The sequence below is a fragment of the Carcharodon carcharias genome, chromosome 9 (assembly GCF_017639515.1).
Source record: "Carcharodon carcharias isolate sCarCar2 chromosome 9, sCarCar2.pri, whole genome shotgun sequence".
NCBI classification, from domain to species: Eukaryota; Metazoa; Chordata; class Chondrichthyes; order Lamniformes; family Lamnidae; genus Carcharodon; species Carcharodon carcharias.
In genome coordinates this window covers 30967340-30994518 of record NC_054475.1, presented here as the reverse complement: position 1 = coordinate 30994518, position 27179 = coordinate 30967340, and the positions used below count along the sequence as shown (strand labels likewise).

The window sequence follows — 27179 nt, the reverse complement described above, 5'->3', positions numbered from 1 at the left end:
CTGCTACATGTGACCATCAAGCAGAGCTCCCCACTGAAAATTCACATTCTGTAAATCAGTTTTGGGAACAAGAAAGAGAGGAAAAAAGAAACACGAATATTAACTTCGCAACAATGTGTGCCCAGGTCTTCGAGGAGCAGCAATCATCATTGGATTGTCGCTGCGCTCGACCTTTCCCCCGCCTCGATACTGCTCCACATTTTTGCCAGATCTTCCATGACCAGCTTTACCAGAGGTGTGGAGTGCATCATCCCCCCAAAGAGCTCTGTTGCAGTACAGGGAGAAAGACATGGGAGGAAGACAGGACACACACCCTTTTTATAGCACTCACTGCTGAATGGTGAGTTTAAAGGTCCATTGTGAATATCAGTGAATGGGTGAATGGATGGCTGGATGAATGCATGAATGGGTATAGTGGCATAATGGGCAGGTGGGTGAGGTAAGTGAGCAAATGGTGGGTTAGGTGGTAGGTGGGTGAGATGGCAGGTGGATAAGGTGGATAAGGTGGAAGGGGGCTGAGGTGGCAGGCGGATGAGTGGGTAGGTGGGCAGACGGGTAGGCGGGTTGGGATCAGTAGTCCGGTTAGGCACTAGTTAGGTTGGGTGGTCGGGGGGGTATTGTTGTTGGAAGGGATAGTTGGTTCTGGTCGGTTTGGGGGATATTCAGGAGGTCGGGAGGGATAGTTGGGTGGTCGGGAGGGTTGATCTGCTGGAGCTGGTTGGGGTGGGAGTTGGGGGGGAGGTCTGTGTGAGTAATTGGGGGGGTCAGTTCTGTATTTATCCTGGAGTTAGACTAGGGCTGACATGGTTATATTGGGCAGCTAATCTACTTCCTGTTGCCTGTGCACCACTGTCAAAGTTGAACTTGCCCCCCCAGTGTGTAAAACCATTTTTTAGATCACTTCAGACTTATTATTAATGCTGCAGTAATCAAATAAATTTAATCAAATAATATAACAGAATCACAGAATTTTTACAGCACAATAATTAAATGGAAAGATCTTATGAATAAACAAGAAAAACTGCACATGCTGGAAAACTAGAAGAAAAAAGACAGAAAATATTCAAATTCTGCAGCAAGTCCAGCAGCACCTATATAAAAAATGGTTATAGCACTGGAGGGATACTCAACAGATCATGAATGACCTACTCTATATTTTGAGCGTAATCTGTTCTTAAATTACAACTATAATTTTAGCATTTGGATCAGTCCTTATTAAAGTATCAGATTTGGCTTGAACTGTGAGCTATTCCATATCCAGAAAGACAAAGCAATACTGAATATAAAACAATTCATGCGACCTGCAGCATGGTAGAGAAAGCAGTTTTAATGATATCTATTTACTGCAACAAATAGTTTTTGATCCACTGTGAATAACCTCTTTAGCTATAAAAAGAGAGAAGCAGCAAAAATCATTGATCTGCAGAGTATAATCTTCCTCCTGGAATGTTTCTGTAGCTCAGATAGTTCCAGGCAAATCATAGAGCAAATGAGTCATACACTTGGTAACACAATTTGTTTCTGTCCAAATGTGTTAACTTATACGTTCAGCATCTGGATCTTTTAACTGGACTTTTGGAATAAAACAAATTAGGTTGCCTAAGCAGAAAACAAAAAGACTGAGTATTTCGGATGGCGGGGTTGCCCATCCCCGAAGATCCGACATCCGAAGAGTCAGTGGGGGACAAATCCCTGCCAACTCTGCTTGTCCTTAGCGATTTCAAGCTTGAATTGGCTGCAGGTGAGACATCCGCCCATCACTCGGGAGGAAGTCCCGAGTTAAGAGTCCTGTCAGCCAACCTGACTGGCGAGCAGCTCTCTGGTCCCTGCAGCGACTGATGCTGCAGGGAAAAGAAGAGGTGCTTCATAAAGACGACATAGCCTAAGTCCCGGGACTGGACAGCAAGGTACGTTTTCAGGGTCCCGGGGTGGGGGAGGGCAGGGAAGGGCCGGTGGGGAGGGGTGGGGTGTTGGTGGAGGGTGGTGGAAAGGCAGGTCCAGTAGCCACCAGACCTTAAGGGGCGGGGGGGATTGTGCATCAAGCGTTAGAAGGGGGCTTCTGATGCAGGTACTCCCACATGTTCACACCTGAGGCCTAAACCTCAGAAATCCTCCTGCCAGCCTTAAAATTGAGGCTGGGTGGGAAACGACTCTTGAATGGCCAATTATTGGCCACTTAAGGGCCTCGATTGAGGCAAGAGTGGGCCGGGCTGTCCGAGGCCTTGCCCAACCCAGCTTAAAATTTCCTCAAGTTCGGGGCAGGCAGGAACCCAGTGGGAAGCCATTGCCTTCTAGTTCACAATCTCCCCACCCCTGCCTAAAAACACACGAGTGGGTGAGCATCGAATTCAAGTCATGTAATTAAACATTTAAACTTGCATTTGAATTCTGTGAGAAAAAAATACCCTTTTTGCTGTAAAAGCTCCTTAGATTTGTTTGACCTGAAAGTGCTCAATGCATTTCATTTCCACCACAAAGCTTCATTCGCACTGCCCATGGGATAACTGCCACACTGTGGGTTGCCAACCTTCCAGGATTAGCCTGGAGTCTCCAGGACACAGCTCTCTGCAACCTGGGAGAAAAATCATAAGGACATTAAAAGGAGATTCTTCTCTTTAGCTCTGAAGAAGAACCATACAAACTCGAAACATCAACCCTGTTTCTCTAAAACAAAAACAGAATTACCTGGAAAAACTCAGCAGGTCTGGCAGCATCGGCGGAGAGGAAAAGAGTTAACGTTTCAAGTCCTCATGACCCTTCGACAGAACTAAATAGAAATAGGAAAGGAGTGAAATATAAGCTGGTTTAAGGTGTGTGTGTGTTGGGGGTGGGGGGGGGTGGTTGGGTGGGGGAGAGAAGTGGAGAGGGGGGTGTGGTTGTAGGAACAAGCAAGCAGTGATAGAAGCAGATCATCAAAAGATGTCACAGACAACAGACAACAGAACTGGTTCAACCAGTTCTGCTGAAGGGTCATGAGGACTCGAAATGACAACTCTTTTCTTCTCCGTCGATGCTGCCAGACCTGCTGAGTTTTTCCAGGTAATTCTGTTTTTGTTTTGGATAAAATATTGTTGGAATGCAGATATTCGTCTGTGATGTTGACACAAATAAAGCAGAAGCAGCAGATACAGCACAATGTTCCACGGACATTGGTTGGAATCTTGTGGACGTGAGAGGGTCTCAGCTGCCAGCTAGAGCCAATGAGAGCCCCATGTCTTCTCTTTTCGGGAAGGCCCACTGCAGCTTGTTCAACTCAGGCGAGCGACGGGCTTTCCACCAGGGATCAAGGGCCCAGGGATGGAAGTAGGCCCGTCGTGAACTGCTAACCCCCAATCAGAGGCTAACAGCTCTACTGAATGGCAGCGCCAGCGGGGAGGTGGTGCCTGCTGCTGGTATGACACCCACCCGAGGCCTAGGATTGTCACTGGATCCCTGGTGCAAAGATAAGTGATGGTGGGAGGGGGTTTGCAGGGTGGGGGTCGTGGGGAAGGGGCGTTGGAAGCAAGGGCAGAAGTATGGCACTCAGCGGGCCACGTCCCTCGATCAGACATTAAGGCCGGGATTTTCTAGCCCCATCGCGGGCAGGACCTGCTGCGGGCGAGGCGGCGCACCAGCCAGAAGTCCATGGACTTGCGGCAGGATTGGAAGATTGTGGCGGCAAGTGGGTGTGGAAAATCCCATTCTAAGGCCGCCCTCCCACACCTCAGTAGCCTGCCAGCAACTCCACATGGGTTTGCTTGTTATGCTCCCCACATAGTGAGCTCTCCATCCGCCACTGGGTTAATTACCCAGTTAAGGACCTCAATTGGTGGTGAGGGGGGTAAAAGGACATCCAAAGGCCTTCCTGTCCTGGACTTAAGTGGGATAGTGGTGGGGTCCCCACACAGCACCCTCCCACCTGATTAAATGACCCCCCTCCCCTCACCCTGCCACCAAACTCATCATGGAAGAGGGCACAAGATTTTGTCCAATTGTATTACTTTTTTTTTGATTGGGGGTAGAATTTTGACATCCAACTTGGCCTGGAATTTCCTGGAAAATGTTGTTATTGTGCCATTTTGCTTCCCAAGGAAACTTGCACATAACCTTTTACACAATTTACCTCAGCTTTGTGAAAAATCATTACACCTGAATTTCCACGATTTTCTGAGACATATCCACCAAAATGCACAGCTGCTCATTTACATAGACAGCCTCAATGCAGAACACAGTTTTTCTGGATTTATATGAATATTGCACAGGCAAAGATCACCATTCAGAAATTCAAATGCAGCATAGCCCAGTCAACTAGCTTTGGTTAACTAATATCTGTGGAGTTTCATCACAATTTTCTTTTAAATTTTCTTACTAAGACCTACATTATAGTTAACCAAAGTGCTGTCAGTTTCAGTGCTTCTGAAATGTACTCCGCCACCCCCACACACCCTACGCATTCAGAATGACTAAGCAGCTGCATTGGCCTTCCCAACAGACACAGACTTAACAATAAATGGGGAAGAAAATCAGCTCAGACAAGAGAAGCTGAGAGTGAGTTACTACAGTATAAGACACTGACAGAATGTAATCATTAGCACAGTATGGATCTTGCGCTGGGAACCAAAGACAATGGTGTTCATTTTAATCCCCAAAATGTGTGGGTAGGGTGTGGTGGGAGATGAAACACTTAAAAATCTGAATTAGGAACCCAACCCACTTTGAGCCTGTCCATTCCAGTTTTAACAAAGAGGGGTTGAGTGATCAATCCACTTCCAGGAGGCAAGTCTGTTGTTGAAACCTTTTAAGGAGGTTGTCTGCCTTGATTTTAATAGTGTTTATATTCTTATCCCATGCTGGCTGGGTTTCCCCACAAGGATGAACATATAAGGTCTTTATGGCACAGCTTGTGGGCCACAAGGAGCAGCAGTGTTTCCTCCAGGCTCAACAAGTTACACTGTAAATCTCTGTCACGCTCTGTCTCCTTCCCCTGACCACCCTCCAACAATCGCTTCCCCTGACCACCATCCCCACCATCCTCCTTCCCAGCTCAATCTCCCCATGACCAACATCTCACTCCCCTAACCACCAACCCTGCCCTTAGCTATCATTTCCCCATCCACCACTGTGCTCCTCTCCTAACGGCAAGGCAATGCAGAGAACCAGAAAGGTGATGGAAGGGTAGAACTGGGTAATGCCATGGGCGCGAATTGAACTGGAATGTGACAAAGAGGGTGTCATGCCATCCAGGAAGGGCAGAAGACAGGCTCAGGCATTTTAATGCTGACTTTCTGACCAAAATGGGCAGCAAGAGGCCATCGCCAAGAACTCAGGACAATGGTTTCTAGCACAAAGTAAGCATTCTTGGAAGGAATCTTGGTCAAGGGAAAGGGGAGCGAGGGTTGGGGCAGGGGAGGCCCAAGTTTTCTTATGGGCTCAGGGGGGACATTGCTACTCCTCCTGGCCCACAAGGAAACTCATCGGGTTGCTCCTGGTGGGAAGGCCACAACTTACCCTGCACTCAATCCTCAAGTTAAAATGGCAGATTGATGCCACCAACATCTGATCTGCCAAGATAAAGAGGAATCTGCTGGCTTGGGGCAGGACAAGAAGCAGGGGAGTCCCACGCTCTACCTTAACTGTCCCTACCATCATTTCTGCCAGGTGAGGCAAGTGAACACCACACCTGCATCATGGCTTAATATGGTCTCGCCAGGGATCTGTGTAGAAGAGGAACTGGAGGATGCCAAGGATAAACCTTTGGGGGATTGCTGAGGTGGCCATGTGAGGCATTGCTCTTGATGCCCTGGCTACAATGGGATAGACTCCAGAATACAAGAGATAAAGCCACTGTGTTACATGTGCAACACCTTAACATTAGATTGCACAATTCTGCAATACTCTTCAAATTGCAAGTGCAATAATCTCTCTTATATGAAACAAGACAACTATAGGACAGTTTGATTTGGAAGAAAAGGCCAATCACTCATTCCTGATGTTCTTCAATAAATTGTACTTGCTGCAACAAATATTTTTCATGAAAAAGGCTGTATTGCCCAACAATAACCATACTCATTTGATTAAATGTACACTGCTAATACTCCAATTAAGGTTGAAAGGGTAAACCTTTCTGAACACTGCAACAATATCCTGAATGAAATTATTTCTGCAACCAGCAAAATAGGAACTTAAGATAACTGACGAAGTCCTATCGGAGAGGCTACAAATATAGAATTAATGATGATTCCTTAATCCACCATACAATAGTCGAGTTGACAATCTCACCAAGGTATGACAGATACTGGGGTGATCATCAGAATACTTCTTCTTCTTAAATCTGGATGTTATAGAATTTTGCAAATCAGTTTACTCTTTGCGCAGACAGTGCTAATTTTCATGTTAACCAGAATAAAAATGATGTACATTTCAGGTATTTTTAAAGCTTGCAAAAATGAAAGAAGTTGCATTTCATTACTTGCTGTTCATTAAAGAGACAATGAAAACATGTCTCCTTATGGTCAGATTTTTAGACTGCAGACTAAGTGAACGAGTGGCAATATTTTCAACAAGTCAGCAGAGGGATGATGGGACGAATCACTTCCTCCTATGCTGTATGATTCTATTCTAATAAAACTGTGTCTAAATATAGTGGATAAGAATATTTCACCACATAGTCAAGAAAATTTTGCATTCATTTACTGTCTGCAGTGGGGCAGGATCACATTTATACAGAGGAAATATCTCAGTGGATTTTTGTTTTAGCTGCTAGTAAATCTGCTGACCTGCTCCTTGGGTATTTCCTATTACTAGCCGTAATGAGCCAGTGGAACTATTCAAAAAACCTGCTTCCCAGTGCTTTGTTCCCATTTAGACCAGGAACTCAACTACTACCGACAGTAGAGACAGCAAAGGTTGAAATGGGGACATGGTTTCAATGAAAAAAAAATATTTTGGCCTCGAATGACATGCAAATTAAAAGAGCTTTGAAAAAAAAGAAAATCAGTGGTGAAAAACAGTAGGGCAGAAATTTTTCACAGTGAAAAATGCTCAAACCATTGCTATACACTTGGTAATACTGCCAAACACAAATTTCCACTCTATTGCGCCTTATCCTATTGGATTTCAAAGGAGTGGAAACAGTTTTGGAGGTCTTATGACTCAGTGGTAGTTCCCTACATCTGCACCAGGGGACCTGAGTTCAAGTCCCACTTCTGGACTTGATGGCCATGGAGGGTGTGTTCACAATGCGGCCAAATTGGTCGGTTATCATCTTATAAATCCTTCCAAATATGCCTGATGACAGGCAGCAACAGCAGGAGAGTTTCCTGGTTAGACATACTGCAGAAGGCAATGGCAAACTACTGCAGTACTTTGCCAAGCATAATCATGGACCAATCCATGGCTGCCAACCCCCTCTTAGGGCCTGGTACCTGAAGGAGGAGGAAGAGAAACAGTTTGAAAATTCTTGACCCACCTCAATTTACCACAAGCTCAGTTTTTAGGGGTGGGCTATACCTTTTACCATAGTTTTTCTAAAGAAAAATAAGCAGTAAATATTCTGGGACATACAAAATTAAATTTACGATTTCTCAGAAATCTAACAATTATGAAGGTAAAATGTCATTTGAGAGATTTGGATTTTCTGTTTGTGCCTGTCTGTTTTTATGTCTACTTGGTACTTGGCTGCAGCGAATCCACACCTGAGAATATCAACTTGAAACCTTTTTGACATCCTTCAAGTGATGACAAATTGCCTCTCTGTTTCAGTTCCTAGGAGTAATCTATATTAATAGCAGGCAACCTTAAAATGTAAGGTGCATATATAAACTCCATTAGCAAGGTTAAATCCCCGAGTACACAGTGTCACTTTGATTTTAACAAAGCTGACCAAAAATGTATTAATTTTGGGGTGGGATTGGAGGTGTTGGTTTGACAAAATGTGGAAGTCTCTGACCCTGACACTTACATGGGGAGGGGTGAATGTGGAGATGTGAGTTTGCAGCTAGGAACACAGAGAGCCGCTGAATTTAATGGTGGGACTTCATTAACATTTTTGTGCTCCCATTTCCCTCCAGGTAGCTGGCTAGATTGAGGGGCCAGCTGACTGCCAAGCGGGAAAACCAGTAGTAGAAAGCTGCAAACAGGAATCACTGTGGATGGTCCTGGGAAATTGGAGAAGAATGGAACGTGGTGGGGGAGCTTGAAGCGTGGCAGTGAGGAGGTAGGGACAAATCATTGGGGAGGGCGGGGGGGGGAGAGATCATGAGGGGTGAGATGGTGGAGGGAGAAATCATGCAGGGAGGTTCTGATTATGGGAGGGTAAGATTGTGGGGAGAGAGAGATTGTGAAGAGGGAGAGATTGTGAAGAGAGAGAGATTGTGGAGAGAGAGAGAGGTTGTGGCGAGGGAGAGAGAAAGATTGTGGTGAGAGAGAGAGATTGTGGTGAGAGAGATTGCCGGGGGAGAAATTGCAAGTGGGAGAGGTTGTGAGGGGGAGAGATTATGAGGGTGAGAAATCACGAGGGTGAGAGATCACAAGGGGGAGGGACCATGAGTATAGCTCGAGGGCAAGGGAGAGGTTGTAAGTGAGGGAAAGAATGCAGGTGGAGATGGCAGGGTAGGGAGAGATTGTGAGGTAGGGGAAGAAATCACAGGGGCAGAGTGTGTGTGAATGGGGAGATAGCAGGAGGCTTACCTGAGGTGCAGGGGGAGTGCATCTCCTCCTCGTGGTGTTACAATTTGAGCTGATGTTAATAATGGTCAATTCAGATCCCAGAGTGAAATCTGGCTTGATAGGTCCTAACATTTTTTTTTAGGTAAACTATGGAGGAAAGTTACTGAACAAATTCACAGGAGTCTGCTGATAAACGTTTAACACAAAGAATAAAATATTTATTAAAACAAGAAAAACGAATTATATTACACTAGACAAAGAGGTTGGAAAGATCTCAATACAAACACAAAATGATGATTTAATTTCCCAGTATTCCTTTACCCACCAATATATTTACAGACACATAAACCAGTGAATAGTCACCACTAGCTTGACAAAAGGGCTCCTTGTTTGGGTCTGGCACACATACAAATGATTTTCTTCCAGTGGATTCGAAAGCATTCACTTGATGCTTCTCGCCCAACTCGTATCTCTCCTCAAGACACCCAAAACTGCACTCTAAACTCACTATTGCTTCAACTGCAGGGACAGAATTTTCCCATTGGCGAGGGGGTTGGGCCCTGCACGCCCATGTGTAAAATGACGCTCAGTGACATCAGGCAAGCATCCTGAAGTCACTACGCACCATCACGATATTTTACTGGGCAGGTGCCCGATGATCTCCGATACGCGCCCAGCATTAATTAACTGGCCACTTAAAGTCCTTGAGGTGCCAATGGATGGTGATTTTTTGTCGCCTGTGCAATCTTCAGGTTGCACGCATGGGTGCAATGGGCAGGCAGGTAGGACAGATTTTTATAAACCTCATTCACGGGCAGGATTAGAGGGGTCGAGTGTGCTCTGTCAAATATTGACTTTTCAAAGTTACTGATACTTGCCTGTTGTGATCTGCAATACTTCAAAATGCATTCCAGCTGCTTGGTCTGGACTCAGAACCTTCAGATCAGCACTCTGCAGTGACATATCTTTTTTGGGCCTGCAGGTTTCAGGAAGCCTTCCCTAGGAATGGGAGTTGAACTCTCTACTGGAGGAACCTCCTCTGAGGAGGAAGGGAGGGCTAGAAGTGGGGGGGGTGGCGGGGGGGCAGGATTGCACACTCAGCCTACAGGGGAGCCACCTTTGGGAGGAGAGGCACAGGCACAAGGGGTGCAGGGCCAAGAGGTTGTCCAAGGTGGAAGGAGCCGCAGAAGATGTCATCCACTACTGTTGGGACCAGGCAAGCCAGACACAACGAGCCAGAGGCTTCGCAGCCATTGCTGGCTTCCCCCACGTCCAGGGTGCAATAGACTGCACACATGTGACCATCAAGGCGCCAGCAGGTGTGTCCGGTGCCTTCGTCAACAGGAAGGGCTTCCACTCCATGAATGTGCAGATAATGTGTGATCACAGGATGCTGATTCTACAAATCTGTGTAAGGTACCCTGCCAGCTCCCACAATGCCTACATCCTCAGACAATCCCAGGTGCCGGGGCTCATCAGTGCTCCAGCTCAGCTTGATGGATGGTTGCTGGGTGACAAGGGCTATTCCCTCCGAAGGTGGCTCATGACACCTCTCCGCCATCCAAGAACAGAAGCTGATCAGCAGTACAATAGGAGCCACAGCACCACAAGGGCTGTGGTGGAGAGAGGCATTGGTCCTTTCAAGATGCGCTTCTGATGCCTGGACCGCTCAGGGGGCACACTCCAATACCCCCCAGATCATGTGTCGCTGATAGTGGTTGCATGCTGTGCTCTCCACAATCTTGCATTGGAAAGGGGTGACGCAGTGGACGATGAAGATGTCGACGCAGGGGCTGCGGTTGCACATGATGAGTCCAGCAGTGAGTCTGAGGATGAGGGATGAGCACACACAGGGAAATGCTGAGGGGGTAGACACTGACCTGGGCATACTCCAGGGAGGCAGGGACACCTAGGAGGCTTTAATCCAATGAACCTTCAGCTAGCACACCACATAAGGACCTCCAGGACAAGCCTGGGCTGTAGGCTCCATTCTTGATACCTAAGTGCAAAATCTGCTTGGTTAGGAACATTAACTAAGGTCCTTGTTAATAAAGCTGAATGTCCCTCAAATCATTCATAACATTTTTGGAAAACAACCACCTACAGAAGAAAAGAGACACCCTCAGCCATGGTGCCATATCTGAATTTAATATTACAACCAAAGAACTTAATGCAACAAATCACACCAATTTATAAAGACCTCATCTCAGGCCAACACAAAAGCACCAGTGTGTAAATCTGTGGTGTGCCTAAGATGCCTTATGTTTACGTTTTCGGGTGCTACGTCTTGGCGCTCACCCCTCGCTGGGTGTGGTATCTGAGACAGCCTGCTGACTCTGCTGTCCTGTTGGCCTCAATGACCTTGGCGGTCGTCCTCTGGCCCATGGAGCCTGTGCTGGCCCCGCCTGGGAGGGAGCTGCCAGTTCCACAGCTGGCATCTCCCCATTTGTCGCAGCCTCATCAGATGTAACGGTCACTGGCAGAGGGGCGGAGGAGCTGTTGCCATTATCCGGAGCGCCAAGAGGTGCCTGCAGAAATGACAGGCAGCTGCTCACAGACGTGAGGTCGCTCCAGACCTCCCTGCTCATTGTGGATGGGTGCGCACTGACCTAGGAACTTTGGTGCCAAGACCATCTCCCACATTGGCACTGACCAGCTGAGGTCAATGCCAATATGAGGGCTTGCTGGTCCGCACGCATCCCCAGGAAGCAGTGATGCATCTCCTGGAGGAGCCTCTCCACGAGAGCCGCCACTGTCTCCATGGAGACACTTGGCATTCAGCCATGAGGCTCACTGCTTCGGTGATAGTCTGCGTAGACTCCTCCACCAAGGACACCAAGCCAAGCATAGCCTCATGTATCACCACCAGATGCTCCTGCACACCCGGCCGCATTTCCTGCATTTGCTGCGTCGCGGACAACTGCAAAGGCACAAATTCAGGCACCGACTGGGCATAGTCCCCTTACTGCTGGCGCCATAGGCATTCTCTGTCTCTGCCAGCTCTTCCAGCAACTGTGAAGTGCCCTCACTGCTGTGCCCCGGGACACTAGCCGATGTTCTAATTCCCACTGAGGTGCTAGTATCTGTGCCAGTGCCTGCCTGGCTAAGATGGTGTGACGCTGGTGAGACTTCAGGCCCCTCAGGTGTGAGAGGGGGGGCCCTGCTGCTCCTCATCCTGACCCTGCTTCGCTGATGCTGAAAGGAGGAACAAGGACATTGGATCATTTAACGTGGAGACAATGACAATGTGCATCCCTGTCCCCCAGATTATTATACGCTCATCCTTCCATAAGCAATGGTCAAACCATGTTGCAAACTTCAATCACTGAACATTCAGCACTGCCATGGCTGTTGGAAGAACAATGGTGACCTCACTGCTGGGCAAACATACCTGCCCGTGGCACCCCAGCCTCACTGACACTGGTGGACCTGGGCGCATGGCGTCTCTCCAAATCTAGGGCCTCCTGCTCGAAGCAGCTGAGAATTGCCAACTGTGCCAGGCTGCTACCAGTCCTCAACCACTCAGCAGCATTATGTGCATTCTTCCCCTGAAAATGAGAGAAGAGTATTGATTCGTGCTAGTGCTACTTATACCTGGACTCTCTTCGCGGAAGGCCCACCCCAATCTGAGTGGGACATATCAGGGCTCCGGTGCCTCTTCACCCTGCTGCTGCCAAACATTCACACAAAGATGCTAGGCCTGGCACCCAACCCCCCCACTCAACGCCCCACCCACCACCCCCCCCACCCCCATCCCCACCCCCTGCACCCCCTGTGGCCAAATGCTGCCTATGTCATATTTGGCACCACACAGTCTAACCTTCCATAGCAAGGAGGCGCAAGCACGTGGAGCGCAGAGCGCAGCAGATGGTTCATTGCCATGCCATCTTGAAGCTCCCCTCCCAGCATCTTATCACCCTGACTTGGACATGACGTGGAGTTCCAGCACTGTGCCTGGTGCAGCTCCTCCAGTCATGTGGATCTCAGTGTACCACATGCTGCAGGGGCAGAAGCCATCTCTTCATCACCCTCTCAGGGTGACCTCGGCATGGGCAATATCTGCTGGCCCACCCAGCAAAGGACACATGCCATCAATGATTCAATGCAGTCACTACACTCAGATTTGGGGGTGATGTGGGGGGACACCAGGGGGAAAGCCTACCTTTTGGGTTAAGTGACCAATGCCAACATGGTACTCACCCTTCCCAAGCTCAACAGGTCGTTGAGGCGCCAGCAATATTGGATCAAGATGTGCCGCACCACATCACGGGAGCTCACCACCTCCGCCACCTCCTCCCAGGCACATTTGGTCATGTGGTGGTCCTTTACCTCCCATCCTGGGGTACGAGGACCTCCCGCCACGCTCACGCCCTCCTGCCTGGCCTGCTCACCAGTAGCGCTGTGGGCAGCCTTTCCGCTGGCCATGATTCACAACCTTTGAAAGGCTGCAGCACTTTTTTAAAATGGGCCACTGGGTCACCATGGACCAGGCGATCATTGCATTCCCTCCGCCGCCTGCCCACTCCCGCTGTCCTCGGGAGCCATGATTTCCACTGGGCGGGCCTTAATTGGCCTGCCCGCGTAAAATGGCAGCATGGGCTGCAATTGGGTCCACGCCCTCTCCCACTCCGTCCACCCAGCAGACAGAAAATTCTGCCCCAAAGAAAACATGAGTTCCTGAAACTCAGTCTCCCAGTAGCCTTGTAGTATTTCTTGTCTCAGAGTTGAAAATCCCTGCCTTCACTCTCTGACACACATTGAACTCTTCTCTGTCTTTTTCTGTATCACTTGACCACTGTCACTAGGCAACAGTCCAGTTTTTTTCTACGTTGTGTTTTTTTTCCAAAATCACAAAACTTCTAATGCTGTTTTACCCCATCTCTTTAACTTCAGTGGTCCATGAGTAGTGTTGGAAATGCACTTACTTTCTGCAACCAGTTCCACTCCCTTTAACTGCTGTGTCTGGGTCCTGGATCCTGGAAAACTCAGCTCTGACTTCTAAAGGCAAATGGATCCCAAAGACTACAGCCCTATTTAAATGTTAGAATGACAGATCCGCTTGTCCATGGCAGGTAACTCAAACTTAGCACAGTTAAAGTGGAATTAGACAAGTGGGTTGGAGTTGGACTTTGTATTATTACCAAAACAACAATCACCACTCTTTCACCACAAAGACTCTCCCACCTATCATGAGGATGTTAAAATTCCTTCCACTGTCTTTTAATGCTGAAGATGGTTGAAGACCGACCTTTATTAATAAATTGTGTTAGCACCAATTCACATTGCAGAATATAATGCTATATTCCCACTAACCTTCCGTCATTTCTTACCCAGTTTACAAACTCCACAAAAACTGATCACACTATTTACTGAAATTAGGACTGGGCAAAGTTTTACACCTTTAAAGATTTCTGGGTGGCAGAGACTTCCAAAGTAATATATAACCTCAAAAACTTCTCTGGTGAGATCAAAGCTCTGTAGTGACACTATCACAAGATGACAGATGTTTTTTTTTCTCTTCTGTCCACCCACAGGATTTCATTCTCGTTTCTTCAGCTAATCAGGTGCTGTTGTTCCTATGACTACCTGGTTGCCGATTCAGCAGGCTTATTTAACGTGGGAAACTATAGGTAAAAAGCCTCACAAAATGAAATAAATGCAGAGGAAAAACAAAAGAGTTAAAAGGTATTGCCAGAAGAAAGTTGAAAAGTGCTGTTGGAGCACAAGAGCCTGGCTCCCTTCGGGGGCATTACGCAGAGTACACCAGGGAGCTTCCAACGAACACTTTAGTAATCAGGAAATACAATGTTACTTCTCTATGTGCAAAAAAGACATGAAAAGAAAATTAAACAGCATAATAAGTATGTACTCACACAAGTCCTGACATTTGCTTTCATTCCAGGGCTTAAAATATTTTCTCCTCCTCAGCTCCCCATATCCAGCTTGCAGATGCTGCTCTACCTCCTACTGCCTCCATTTCCTTTTGAATGCTACCTGTCCATTGTCAGTTCCATTAGCTTTACATAATGCAGATCAATTGCCACGTACTTGAGCATAAAATATTTTTTTCTAATGTTAGTGCTTTAATTTTCACCCTAGTATTCTTATAGGTTTCTTCTCCTGAAAGTCATGGGTTCCAGCTGGTGCATGTGTTAAGGACAATAGCAACAGTCCCAATTTTTATGTCTGAAAGCTGATTCTGGTGGATAATTAATCCATTGGAACTACTACAACTCAAACCAAATACGTCCTGACCCATGTGCTTCCAGCATGAGCTACTCGATACCGATAAACATTGAGAGCAATAGTTAATTCTCTCCTCTTTAGGAAAGAGATACTGTGATGTCTCCATCCCCCAGTCAGATTGGACTGGTAAAACTAGCAATCAAAAAATGAATTTTTCTTGGTATGAATGGCTCAGTTGCCACACCATTTGATGCAGGAAAGTGAATTGAGGCAGATCAGTTATGACCATATTGAATGATGGAGTGGACTTGTGGGGTCCTATAGTCTACTCTTGCTCCTATTTCTTATTTTCTTATTTATGCACTGTACTTTGAGGGGTGGTGACCAGAAAAGACTGAGTATATACGATGGTGCTCAAAGAAAGCATTTCCCAAACTACATCTTTTCAGTTGTCCTGGTGGAGAAGTCACATTCACAGGGAGCATGGGCCAGTGCTGGGTTACAACATGATTACAATTCCCTTAATTCTTTGACTCTCAATCCCAGCAGATTGGCATTTGGATTTGGGAATGTGGAATCACCTAGTTTATTTCTACAAAGCATCTATAAACCTGCATGCTTTTGCATTGGGTCTCGAAAGTAAAGCAATTTTACCATTCAGTCAAGAAAGTAACACTTGTCTAGCCATGACCCTCTGCAGCCACAGAGAATCGCTTGCACATTGGCTATTTTAGTAAGAAAAATGCTAAGTGGCATGCGTGGTATAAGGGTCTGGCACATACAGGGTTAATGTGGGACTGAGTACAGTGCTGCCCACAGACTGCTTGTAAGAAGGCACACTCCCCAGACCCAGGGGTCAATGTGGTGTTGAGTAGAGACAGGTTAAGACTTAAGCATGGAGGTTGCTCCTAGCCTGTACCCTTTACTGTACACATGTGAATAATTCTACTTGTAATTAAGTTTTACAGGTAACCCACTGAAGACTATGAAGACTACTTTAAGAGACACCACTCTGTAACCAACATCCTCCCAACATGGTGGCAGCTGGTGATAAAAAAACTACCAACCTAGCTAAAATGCTGAAACAAGCCGAGATGCTGGATGACTAAGACAAAACTTTAACAAAAATTCTAACCTGAGGGAAGCTCCCAACTGAAGCTGAAAACACAGAGAAACTTTGCCAAAAAAAGCACTCCAGAGTAAAGGCCTGGAAGCTGAAGGCAGAAATTTTTACTGCAGCAGACGATTTCATTGAATCTCCCTTGGAAGTCCAGCTTCAAAGCACAGAGTCCACAGAGCCTGCAAGGATGAGCTGAATCATTTAAAGTTCCAGGCTGCAGCCAGCCCTGAGAAACCTTCCCCTAATTCGATATCAGAGGCGCCATTGAAGGAAAGCCCATCACTAAAACCCTATTCCCCAACTGCAGCCCCAACATGTGGCTTCCAAACTCATAAATTCAGAAAAAGAATTAATTATTTAAATTCTCTCGCAAACATTGTGACTGTTCAGCTCAGAAAACGACAAGCATAACTTTAAATTCCAATTTATTGTTACTCATCATAGCAAACTGTGGAACAAAATAAATCATAACACATCTGATCCAGGCAGCCATTATTAAGAGTCTTCTTCAGGGAGCATGCCATCACTATTTTGTGGAGCCTACCAAAACCAGCAAGCACGGGAAATCCCTTTGTGTTGGAGTCAACGGCGACACCATCTTGAAAGCCTATAAACTCTTAAGGCTTCATATATAATTTTTAAAAATTTAACATGAATCATAATTTAACACTTGCAACACAATTTGGACTAACCCAAGGCCCAGATCAGTCCCATTTTGAGGTCTTTGGAGGAAATAATTTTTTAAGGTACAGCATTATTTCTGGTTTAAATAAAAAGTCAAAAGAAGAGCAGGTGAACAAGCTGCTTTACTCTATAGGCCCAATTGCAGATGACATAAATGTAAGATGGGGTATTAATGAGTCATTTGCCAAATTCGAGGAGGTATTCAAATTTTTTGACATTTATTTTAACTTGAGAAGCAATAAAATACTGGAAAGAGCTAAATTCAATAAGACAGTCCAACTGCCTGGGGAACCTGTCAATTCCTTCATAAATGATCTCTACAGGATGGCAGAGGAATGTCAATAAAGAGATTTAAAATCTGAATTTATCAGAGACAAAGTAGTGGTGTGGTAACAAACAATGCATTCTCTGATATCCTATGAGCTAATGAAGATCTAAAGAAGATTCCACAATATTTTGCTTTTGACGATCTAACCCTGGGAAAGGCAATCCAAATAGTTAGGCTGTCTGAACATCCGAACAGCACAAGGCAACCTTAAGGGGCGAAAATAAAACATGGGGCAGAAGCCGACCCTCGTCCAGCTTATCAGGCCTCAAAGACACAAAGAAAATCCAAGTCAGGGGAAGCAATTCCCGAACCATCCAGCAGAGCAACCTTGCCAGCACGGCGGTGCAAAGTGCTCTCAAAAAGAGAGATCAGTGTCCTGCAAATACAGCCCAATGCTTCCACTGTAACAGGAAGATACACTACTGAAACCCATGCAAGTTAAAACCCCAGAAACACGCAGAAGGTCCAAAGGTGATCCACAAGGTTGAGACTGTAAACCCAGAAGACACACAACCATGCTTCTTGGGTGAGATCAAGGATTGGTTTCTCATTCTGGAATGCAGACATCTTCATCAACAGACATCAAACAAATTTTAAATTAGATTCCGGTGCACGTGTAACAATCCTGTCGGACAAGGAATGGTGGCTCAAAGACCTCTGGTTTTGAACGGTGGACACTCCACTTTACGGGGCAGGAGGAATTCGTCTTCCAGTCATTGGCATGATCTTGGTGGCAAACAGATCTTTGAGTTAATGTACATCTTCCATAACTGGCTTTTCTCTCTCCTGAGCAGGGATGCCTGGCTAGCCTTGGATCTCCTCCAGACAGCAGAGGATGTCAAGACAACCATTGTTGTTAACCAACCAGAACTGCACAGTCCCAAGTATGCAAACAATAAAAGATATTCAGACTCAGACTTCAGCTCTAAACTCTCTTCTCTCTCTGCGGAGCAGGTTTGCCCATCCTTATTGCAAGCCCTGGAAAACCCCCAGTGGTCAGACCAGCCTGCTAAAAATGATGGCTCCAGTGGGAGTGGTAAAAGAGAGTGATCACCAGCCTGAGAAGCCTCCACGTCCAACTACAAAAATGGTACAGCTGGTCAACACAGCAACCACTGTGCACACTCCGCAGCTTCCAGCCAGCATGCCTCTACCCCAAAGGAATGCTGGAAACTGATATCAGTCTCCTACCATCGACAAGAGGTGGGCATGGTGCAGAGGTGAGTTACCATTAAACATTCTTCTCACCACAGGAATGCTTTTCCTCAGCCACAGAGGGCATCGAGATGGCCCACATGCAGAAAGGAGAAAAAAAGAAACACTTTGGAAACTAGCACAATGTCCCACAAGAAATGATTTGAAATAACAGCAACCACTGGTCAATGCAACAGCCAACACGGCCAAATGCAGTTCAACACGAACGAATGGAAGAAAAGAATGAAAGCATGCCCAAATACCAGTCCAAACTCCAAGTCAACAGGAAGAATCAGAACCAACAGAGTCTACCACTCCTCCGACAGAATGGCGAATGAGATATGAAAGGGTTAAAAGGAATACCACCTGAACCTGTAACTTCAAGGAATTGAAGGAGAGAGATGGGGTAGTGAGAATGTTGTAACAATGCTAATACAGTAATAGCAATAATGTGGTAACAACAATGTAAATTTATGAGACTGGTAACAATATAAGACAAAGTAAATTAGTGTAATATACATTGGGTAAAGACTTCAGCAGGGAGGTGTAGTATAAGGATCTGGCACAAAGAAGGGTTAATGTGTTATTGTATACAGTGCTGCTCACACAGTGATGCACGAAGGCACATTCCCTAGACCCAGGGGTTAGTGTGGTGCTGAGTAGAACTGGGTTAAGAATTAAGCATGAAGTTTGCTCCTAGCCTGCACTCTTTACTGTACATATGTAAATGGTTCTACATGTTAATAAAGATTTACAGTTAACCCTCTGAAGACTATGAAGACTTCTTTAAGAGACACAGTTCTGTAATCAACACCGTCCTAACAGCATGTACAATAGTGAGTTGTTCCGAACCAGTGCATTGGATCATATAAATTGTACTGCAGTGTATATTCACTGAAATTTGAAACACAGAAGAAAGCCCTTTTGGTCTATCTTATTTGTGCCAGTTGAAAAACAGCTATCGTGTCTAATCTCACTTTCTAGCTCCTGGTCCATAGCCTTGTAGTTTACGGCACTTCAAATGCACATCCAAGGGATTTCAAAAGCAACAAGGGTTTCTGCCTCCACCACCCTTTCAGGCAGTGAGTTCCATACCTCCATCAGCCTCTAAGTGAGAAAGATGGAGTTTCATACCTCCGTCAGCTTCTAGGTGAGAAGGATTCTCACCATTTAACACTTCTGCTGATTAATTTAAATTTATTCCCCTTGAATATTGGCCACTCTGCTAAGAAAATAAGTCCTTCCTATTCATTGTATAGATGCCCATCATAATTTTATAAACCTCAATTAAATCTCTCCTCAGCCTCCTCTGTTCCAAAGTAAATAACCCCAGTCTGTCCAATTTGTCCCCATAGCTATAAGATCTCTATTCCTGATAATAGCTTCATAAATCTCCCCTCTCTAAAGTGATCATATCCTTTTTGTAATGCGGTCACCAGAATTGTACACAGTTACAGTCTAATTAGTGTTTAATACAGCTCTAGCATAACCTCTCTGCTCTTATAACCCATGCCTCGTTAATGTAAGGAACATATCTTTTTATTTCTGCTGGACTGTTGTAAAAAACATATTTTTTTTTATTTTCTGTTGGACTGTGGATAAGAATTACAATGGCTGCAGTTTAAAGGACATGGCCACTGGAACAGGATAAGAGATATATACAATGTTGCAGTCCTGGGACAGAGTGTGCCATGAAAGACAGGATGGTGCCAGAAAGGAATCAAGGGAGCTGCCTGACAACAGCATTTTAATTGGCTCCTGACCAGGTGTCCAGGGTTTTGTGTGGTAGCAATACAGCAGAAAGCTCTTGGCCTGCAAAGAGAAAACATCTAAAATCTGTTTTCCTCATATCGCTATAACCTGCTTTCTCTCAGAAGAAACCTTTGCAAAAAGGAAAAGAGGAAAATTAGAGGCATTGAAAAGCAAGTGCTCAACCAGTGAACTAAATACTGAAAGTGCTTGAAGACCACCTCGCGTCATCAATAAGAACTGAAAGGAATTTGGAAGACATCAATCAAAATCAACCTATTGAATCCTGTACCCCAGATTGGTACTATTAAGCTGTTTATCCCACCCCTAAAATCCATGTTTTGGGTGTCTTATGTGTCATGTGTGTGTGTAAGTGTTTTAGAAGGGGGTAGAGTTTAAGTTATAGTGTTAAAAATTAGCAGTTCATATTTCTTTCTTTTGCCATTGGTTAAAGACAATGTGTTCAATAACAGTTATTTACTTATTAAGTTTACAAACCTGGTGCTCGTATTCTGTTAACCTAAATTAAACAGTTAGGTAGAATTGGGGCAATCTGATGGTTTGGACAAACTTTTCACATTTGTCGCAATTCGGGGAACAGTGGGACTTGACATTACAGCGCATTATCCCCAGTGAGTCATGACACTAATGAAAAGAAATATCCTGTTTGCCTTCTTAACCACATATCTACCTGCCCTGCAACATTTAGGGATCTGTGAACATGCACACCATGTCTCTCTGTTCCCTACACCCTATCAGTATCTTACCATTTAACGTGTATTCCCTTGCCTTGTTGTGCTCCTCAAGTGAAATACCTCACATCCCCCAATTGAATTCATTTTGCCACTTCTCTGCACACCTTACATCCATATCTGCCTGCGGTCTATCGCTTTTTTTTTATATTTGTTAATGGGATGTGGGCCTCACTGGCCAGATCAGCATTCATTGGCCATCCCTAATTGCCTTTGAGAAGGTGGTGGTGAGCTGCCTTCTTGAAGCGCTGCAGTCCATGTGGTGTAGGTAAACCTAGAATGCTGTTATGAGGGAGTTCCAGGATTTTGACCCAGTGACTTTCCCACTATCAACCATTTGGCCAATTTTTGTATCATCTGCAAGTTTCTTAATCATGTCCCCTCTATTTAAGTCTAAATCATTGACATATACCACAAAATGCAAGGGACTTAGCCCTGCAGAACCCTATTGGAAACAGCCTACCAATTTCCTTCAGGCTTTTAAATGTAGGGCCGGATATCTTGCCTTTGTTAACTTGACTGAAAAATAGACACAAGTAAAAAGAGGTTGACAGTCGGGAGAAAGTGACAACAGCTTATTATCTGTGCTACTCTCAGCATGCTGACCTTCCAAAAGGCCTTGTTGGAGGTTACCTATGCGACATTCTACAGCTATAACATGACACTGAATAGTAAGGAACTTTACTCCAGGTCACTTAGAGTTAATAGCCTGCATTTTCAGCTTGGACAAAATCCTCAGTGGGAGTACAGTGGGGCATGATTCACCGCCCCCCCAACCCCTGTCTGATCTTTAGTGGCGCGACTCTGGTGTAATTTGCAGGAACAGGCTAATTAAACCATTTGGGGTGAACTCCAAGCACCAGGAATGTCTCTTATTCAGAGCTTGCATGTAGGGAACGGCTCTCAGTGTGCCATTGTATGATCTGCAATAGTTTAAAGGGACAGGCATTCACAAAAAGGGATTTACAGCAGAGCAGAATGTTTTTTTCTAGCAGGAGTCTCCCAGGTTGTTAAATGTAGCTGTGAACTTGCTGCTGGAGGAAGTCAAGCTGAGGAGCGAGAGATGTCCTGCTAAAACAGCATAGACTTCCAAGGCAGCAGCATGGACCTTCAAGGCAGCAGCATGGACCTCCAAGGACAGCAGCACGGTGGAAATGAGTGGTGGTAGTCAAGGCAATCAGTGTTAACATAATCGCCACAAGTACAGAACTAAAATGCAGAAAGCAGTAAAATCATCTTACAACATCACCAGTGTAAACGCATCCAACCACACTTCTCGGAATGGACAGTACTACGTATATCAGCCTCTCTTTGTGTTAAAGTTTTTGAATTGCTCACCATTAATCCAAGAGGCCATGTTACACCCCTCAGGAGACACCAGATGCTGGGAGTGGACACCCTTAGTCATTTGGGTATTTTTACCATTACATGCATTACCATGTGCTTAGAATGAATGACCACACTGATGCTCCATAGTGCGCAAATCATAGAATATATGATTGATATGGTATGTCATTCATTCTACCCTTTCTTTCAACAGTCCTGGCATCTTCTAAACTTTATACCAAAACACCAACCCTAGCTGAATCTCCACCACTTGCTGTTTGCTGATCCTTATTATTTGCCCATATTGCCTTTAGGTACCAGAGCTGTGAGCATTGATTCATGGTGATTTAATTCAGTTTCTGCAGTACATTCTCTTTCTTGTCATATACAATGTATTTTGAACAAGTTTTCAACATTTACTTCAATTATTTTACTTCCTACAGCAATAGCAGTATGCACTGTTAGAGTACTTTAATGTAATAAAGCAAATAGTGAAAACAGTACTCTTACTGTCTGTGATGTCACAGTTTCTATTTCTTTGTGTAAGGGAGACTGTTCACCTCCACCTCCGTGTTGATGGTGCTTCATTGCTACACTTGCCAACATTTGTAGGAGTTCATTGACAAAATTTCATTTTCTCTGTTGGCGCTGGATATTTTTCTAACAAATTAGCACTCTACAGCCAGATCATTAAACATTTTGATGTTTATAGTGGTTAAGAGACTCATTCTCTGCTTGAAACATGTTAAAGGATCATTATCACAGGTACAATGAGATTCACTGCTACTTTTCATAACACACTGACAATTTATACTCTCATAAGTTGAACGATTGGAAGTGTTGTCTTCCCAACATTCTGTGAGTGGCTTGTTAATTTGGACAAAACATGTTTTCCTCTCATTTATAGTGTAAGAGGAATGGTAGGGCCATATAGTGAAGATCAGTAAAGAAGCTATGTCCTACGTTGCCAGTATATGTCTCCCTCTTTGCAGTGCTTTTGGCTCCAGATCATTTCAGGTTAATGTGATCCAATGCTACATTTGCTTGCATAATTGCTGTGGCTGACTAAATTACCTTTCTAATATAACAATACTAAGGTGTCAATCTTGGGTCCGTGGTAGAGTCTCACTTGAGTCAAACTGTTTTGAGTTCAGCTTCCACTAGAGAGCTGAGCAAATAATCTAGGCTGACACTTCAGTGCAGTACTTTTCTTTGTCTGAGGGAGTTCTGCTACAATGGGGGGCTGTCTTTAGGATAAGATGCTAAAATAAGGTCCTATCTGCTGTCTCAAGTGAATGAAAACAATCCCAAGACAAAGATCCCATGGCATTATTCGAAGAAGGAGCCCTGCTTGGTGCCCTGGCCAATATTTATTTCTCAATAAATCTTGCTAAAACAATTGATTTTGCAACTATCTCATTGCTGTTTGTGGGACTTTGCTGTCTGTAAATTGACTTCTGCATTTTCTACATTGCAACAATATTTACACCTCAAAAGCACTTCATTGGCCATAAAGCACTTTGTGATATGCTTGTAGACTATGTAAATGCAAGTTCTTTCTTGCTTAATTCAGTTTTACACATTGTTTCATATGCTTCATCATCTCCACTGATTCCCCCCTTGAGCTCTATTGTTTAATTTGATTCACTCCACATGATATCAAGAAACAGCCGAAGGCACTGGATACTGCAAAGGCTATGGGCCCTGACAATATTCCGGCAATAGTATTGAAGACTTGTGCTCCAGAACTGGCAGTGCCCCTGGCCAAGCTGTTCCAGTACAGCTACAACATTGGCATCTACCCGGCAATGTGGAACATTGCCCAGGTATGTCCTGTAAACAAAAAGCAGGACAGATCCAACCCAGCCAAGTACCGCCCCATCAATCTACTCTCGATCATTAGTAAAGTAATGGAAGAGGTCATCAACAGTGCCATCAAGCAGCATTTGCTTAGCAATAACCTGCTTACTGAAGCCCAGTTTGGGTTCCACCAGGGCCACTCAGCTCCTGACCACATTACAGCCTTGATTCAAACATGGACAAAAGAGCTGAACTGTTGAGGTGAGGTGAGAGTGACTGCCCTTAACATCAAGGCCACATTTGACCGAGTGTGGTATCAAGGAGCCCTAGCAAAACTGGAGTCAACGGGAATCAGGGGGAAAGCTCCCCACTGATTGGAGTCATACCTAGCACAAAGGAAGATAGTTGTGGTTGTTGGAAGTCAGTCATCTCAGCTCCAGGACATCACTGCAGGAGTTCCTCAGGGTAGTGTCCTCGGCCCAACCATCTTCAGCTACGTCATCAATGACCTTCCTTCCACCATAAGGTCAGAAGTGGGATGTTTGCTGATGATTATACAATGTTCAGCACCATTTATGACTCCTCAGATACTGAAGCAGTCCATGTCCAAATGCAGCAAGACCTGGACAATATTCAGGCTTCGGCTGACAAGTGGCAAGTAACATTCACGTCATACAAGTGTCAGGCAATGACCATCTCCAACAAGAGAGAATTCAACCATTGACTCTTAATGTTCAATGGCATTACCATTACTGAATCCCCCAAAATCAACATCCTGGGGGTTAGCATTGACCAGGAACTGAACTGGATAGCCATATAAAAACTGTGGCTACAAGAGCAGGTCAGGGGATAGGAATCGTGCAATGAGTAACTCACCTCCTGACTCCCCAAAGCCTGTCCACCATCTACGAGGCATAATTCAAGAGTGTGGTGGAATACTCTCCACTTGCCTGGATGAGTGAAGCTCCCACAACACTGGAAAAATTGGACACCTTCCAAGATAAAGCAGTCTGCTTGATTGGCAGCACATCCACAAACATTCACTCTCTCCACAACCGACACACAGGAGCAGCAGTGTGTACCATTTACAAGATGCACTACAGCAACTCACCAAGACTCCTTCGACAGAACCTTCCAGAACCAAGACCACTACCACCTAGAAGGACAAGGACAACAGATAGATGGGAACAACTCCGCCTGGAAGTTCCCCTCCAAGCCACTCACCATCCTGACTTGGAAATATATCACCCTTCCTTCACTGTCTCTGGCTCAAAATCCTAGAACTCTCATCCTAATAGCACTGCGGGTGTACCTACAGCACATGGACGGCAGCGGTTCAAGAAGGAAGCTCACCACCACCTTCTCAAGGGCAACCAGGGATAGGCAATGAAAGCTGGCCCAGCCAGCAAAGCCCACATCCCGTGAATGAATAAAAATAAATACAAAATTCCCTTTTTCACTCAGGAGAGTGCATTATTCAAATATAATGTAATATTATAATTCATTTCATATCTGTTTTCATGAACAGTTAACAAAATAATGCTAATAAAATGAGGATTAATATTTATTAATCCATTTATAAGTAAAATATATGCCAAATTTATTTGCAGGTTAACTACATCTTCATGGGGTATCATTTGTTATGCTTTATCTAGCGTCATGAATGATTGCATATTAAGTACAATAAAGATATATTGAAGTGATAAATATATTAACATATCCTATACACGTGGTTTATGAATTCCATTTATTCCTTTTTACACTGAATATTTTACTTTCAATCTATACTTCCCACTCCTACTTTCACAGTCAACTGCAAAAATAAATAAGATATGGTAATATTGTTAAACATGGCATTATAGTTAATTGCCTTCTGCAAAGAATCACCTCTTCCCACTCTCACACCATTACATCTGCTGTCCCCTAAGAATCTATCCTTGGCCTCCTCCTGTTCGTCATCCACATATCACCCTTCGGCAACTTCATCTGAAAATACTGCGTCAGTTTCCCTATGTACACTGATGGCACCCCGCTCTGCTTCACAACCACCTCCTGACTGTTCCATTATTGCAAAATTATCAGACTGCTGCTCTGACACCCAGTACTGGATGAGCAGAAATTTCCTCCAACTAAATATTCAGAAGACCAAAGTCATCACTTTTGGTGCCTGCCACAAAATCCCTTCCCCACCATCGACTCCATCCCTCTTCTTGGTGTCATACCTGATAAGTTCCAACCACATATCCTTGCCGTCACTAAGAATGTCTATTTCCACCTCTATAACATTTCCTCACTCCATTCTTGTCTCAGTCCATCTGCTGCTGAGAACCTCATCCAAACCTTTATTGTGTCTGCACTTGACTATTCCAATGGACTCCTGGCTAACTGCCAACTTCCATCCTCTGTAAATTTCAAAACTCTGCTGCCCTTGTCTTAACCAATGCCCAGTCCCATCTACCTATCATCACTCTGCTCAACTGGTGCATCCCTGGTTAGGCAACACCTTAAATTTTAAAATTCTTATCCTGGTTTTCAAATCCCCTTATGGTCTCACCACTCCCTATCTTTATAATCTCCTCCAGCGCTACAACCCTTTGAGATATCTGCGCTCCTCCAATACTGGCCTCTTCAGTATTCCTGATTTTAACTGACAGCTGTGTCATCAACTGCCAAGGCTCTAAGCTCTGGAATTCCCTCAACTTCTTCACTTCTCTACCTCTTTCCTCCTTTAAGATGCTCCTTAAAACTCTTTGGCCAAGTTATTAGTCATGAGCCCTAATATATCCTTACTAAGTTCGGTGTCAAATTTTGTTTGGTAATCCATGAAGTGCCTTGAGACCATCTACTATACGGAAGGCACTATGTAAATGCAAGTTTGGCCGACAGATTTTTGAAAATAGTATTTTACTTCTGTCTTTGTAAATGTGGAAACCTATTTCTGCAAAAGAAAACGGTTTATATAAAATCATATTTGCGACATGAGCACTCAGAATGGCCTACCGTTATTGTCTTTATTCGACCACCTGGTTGTGTGCAGGTCCAGCCTGACTTATTCATTAATAAACCACAGATTTCTCCTTCTGAACAGGGGATCATTTCACACCACTGCTTGCTCTTTACAACTCGCACTGCAAAAAAAAAAGGGAATAGTTAGACTTATTTGAAAAATTAATTATAGAAACATGCTTCCAATAAATGCAAGATGGAGACAATACAGTGTAGTAGGTTCACCAAGTCAGAAAATTATGGATGAGGGAAATCATTCTGCTCATCTGAATCAGCCATGCAGAAGCACCCTACCAGCGTCCTGCTACACTGACATATTGTTGTTACAACACTGGAAATGCTACTTGGGTTCAACCCAGGATAAAGTGATGAAAGCCTTCTCTCTTTG

The 27179-nt window shown here is 44.8% G+C and overlaps 1 protein-coding gene across 6 annotated transcripts in view; it reads right to left on the bottom strand.

Annotated features, from left to right (window-relative positions):
• The window catches only part of LOC121281836 (chemokine-like protein TAFA-5), a 352162-nt gene that overhangs the window by 141729 nt on the left and 183254 nt on the right, over window positions 1–27179 (bottom strand). For all 6 annotated transcript variants that reach the window (XM_041194877.1, XM_041194879.1, XM_041194880.1 and 3 more), the window contains one exon: window positions 26786–26913. In XM_041194877.1, the coding sequence (XP_041050811.1) occupies window positions 26786–26913 (128 nt within the window). The remainder of the gene's footprint in view (window positions 1–26785; window positions 26914–27179) is intronic.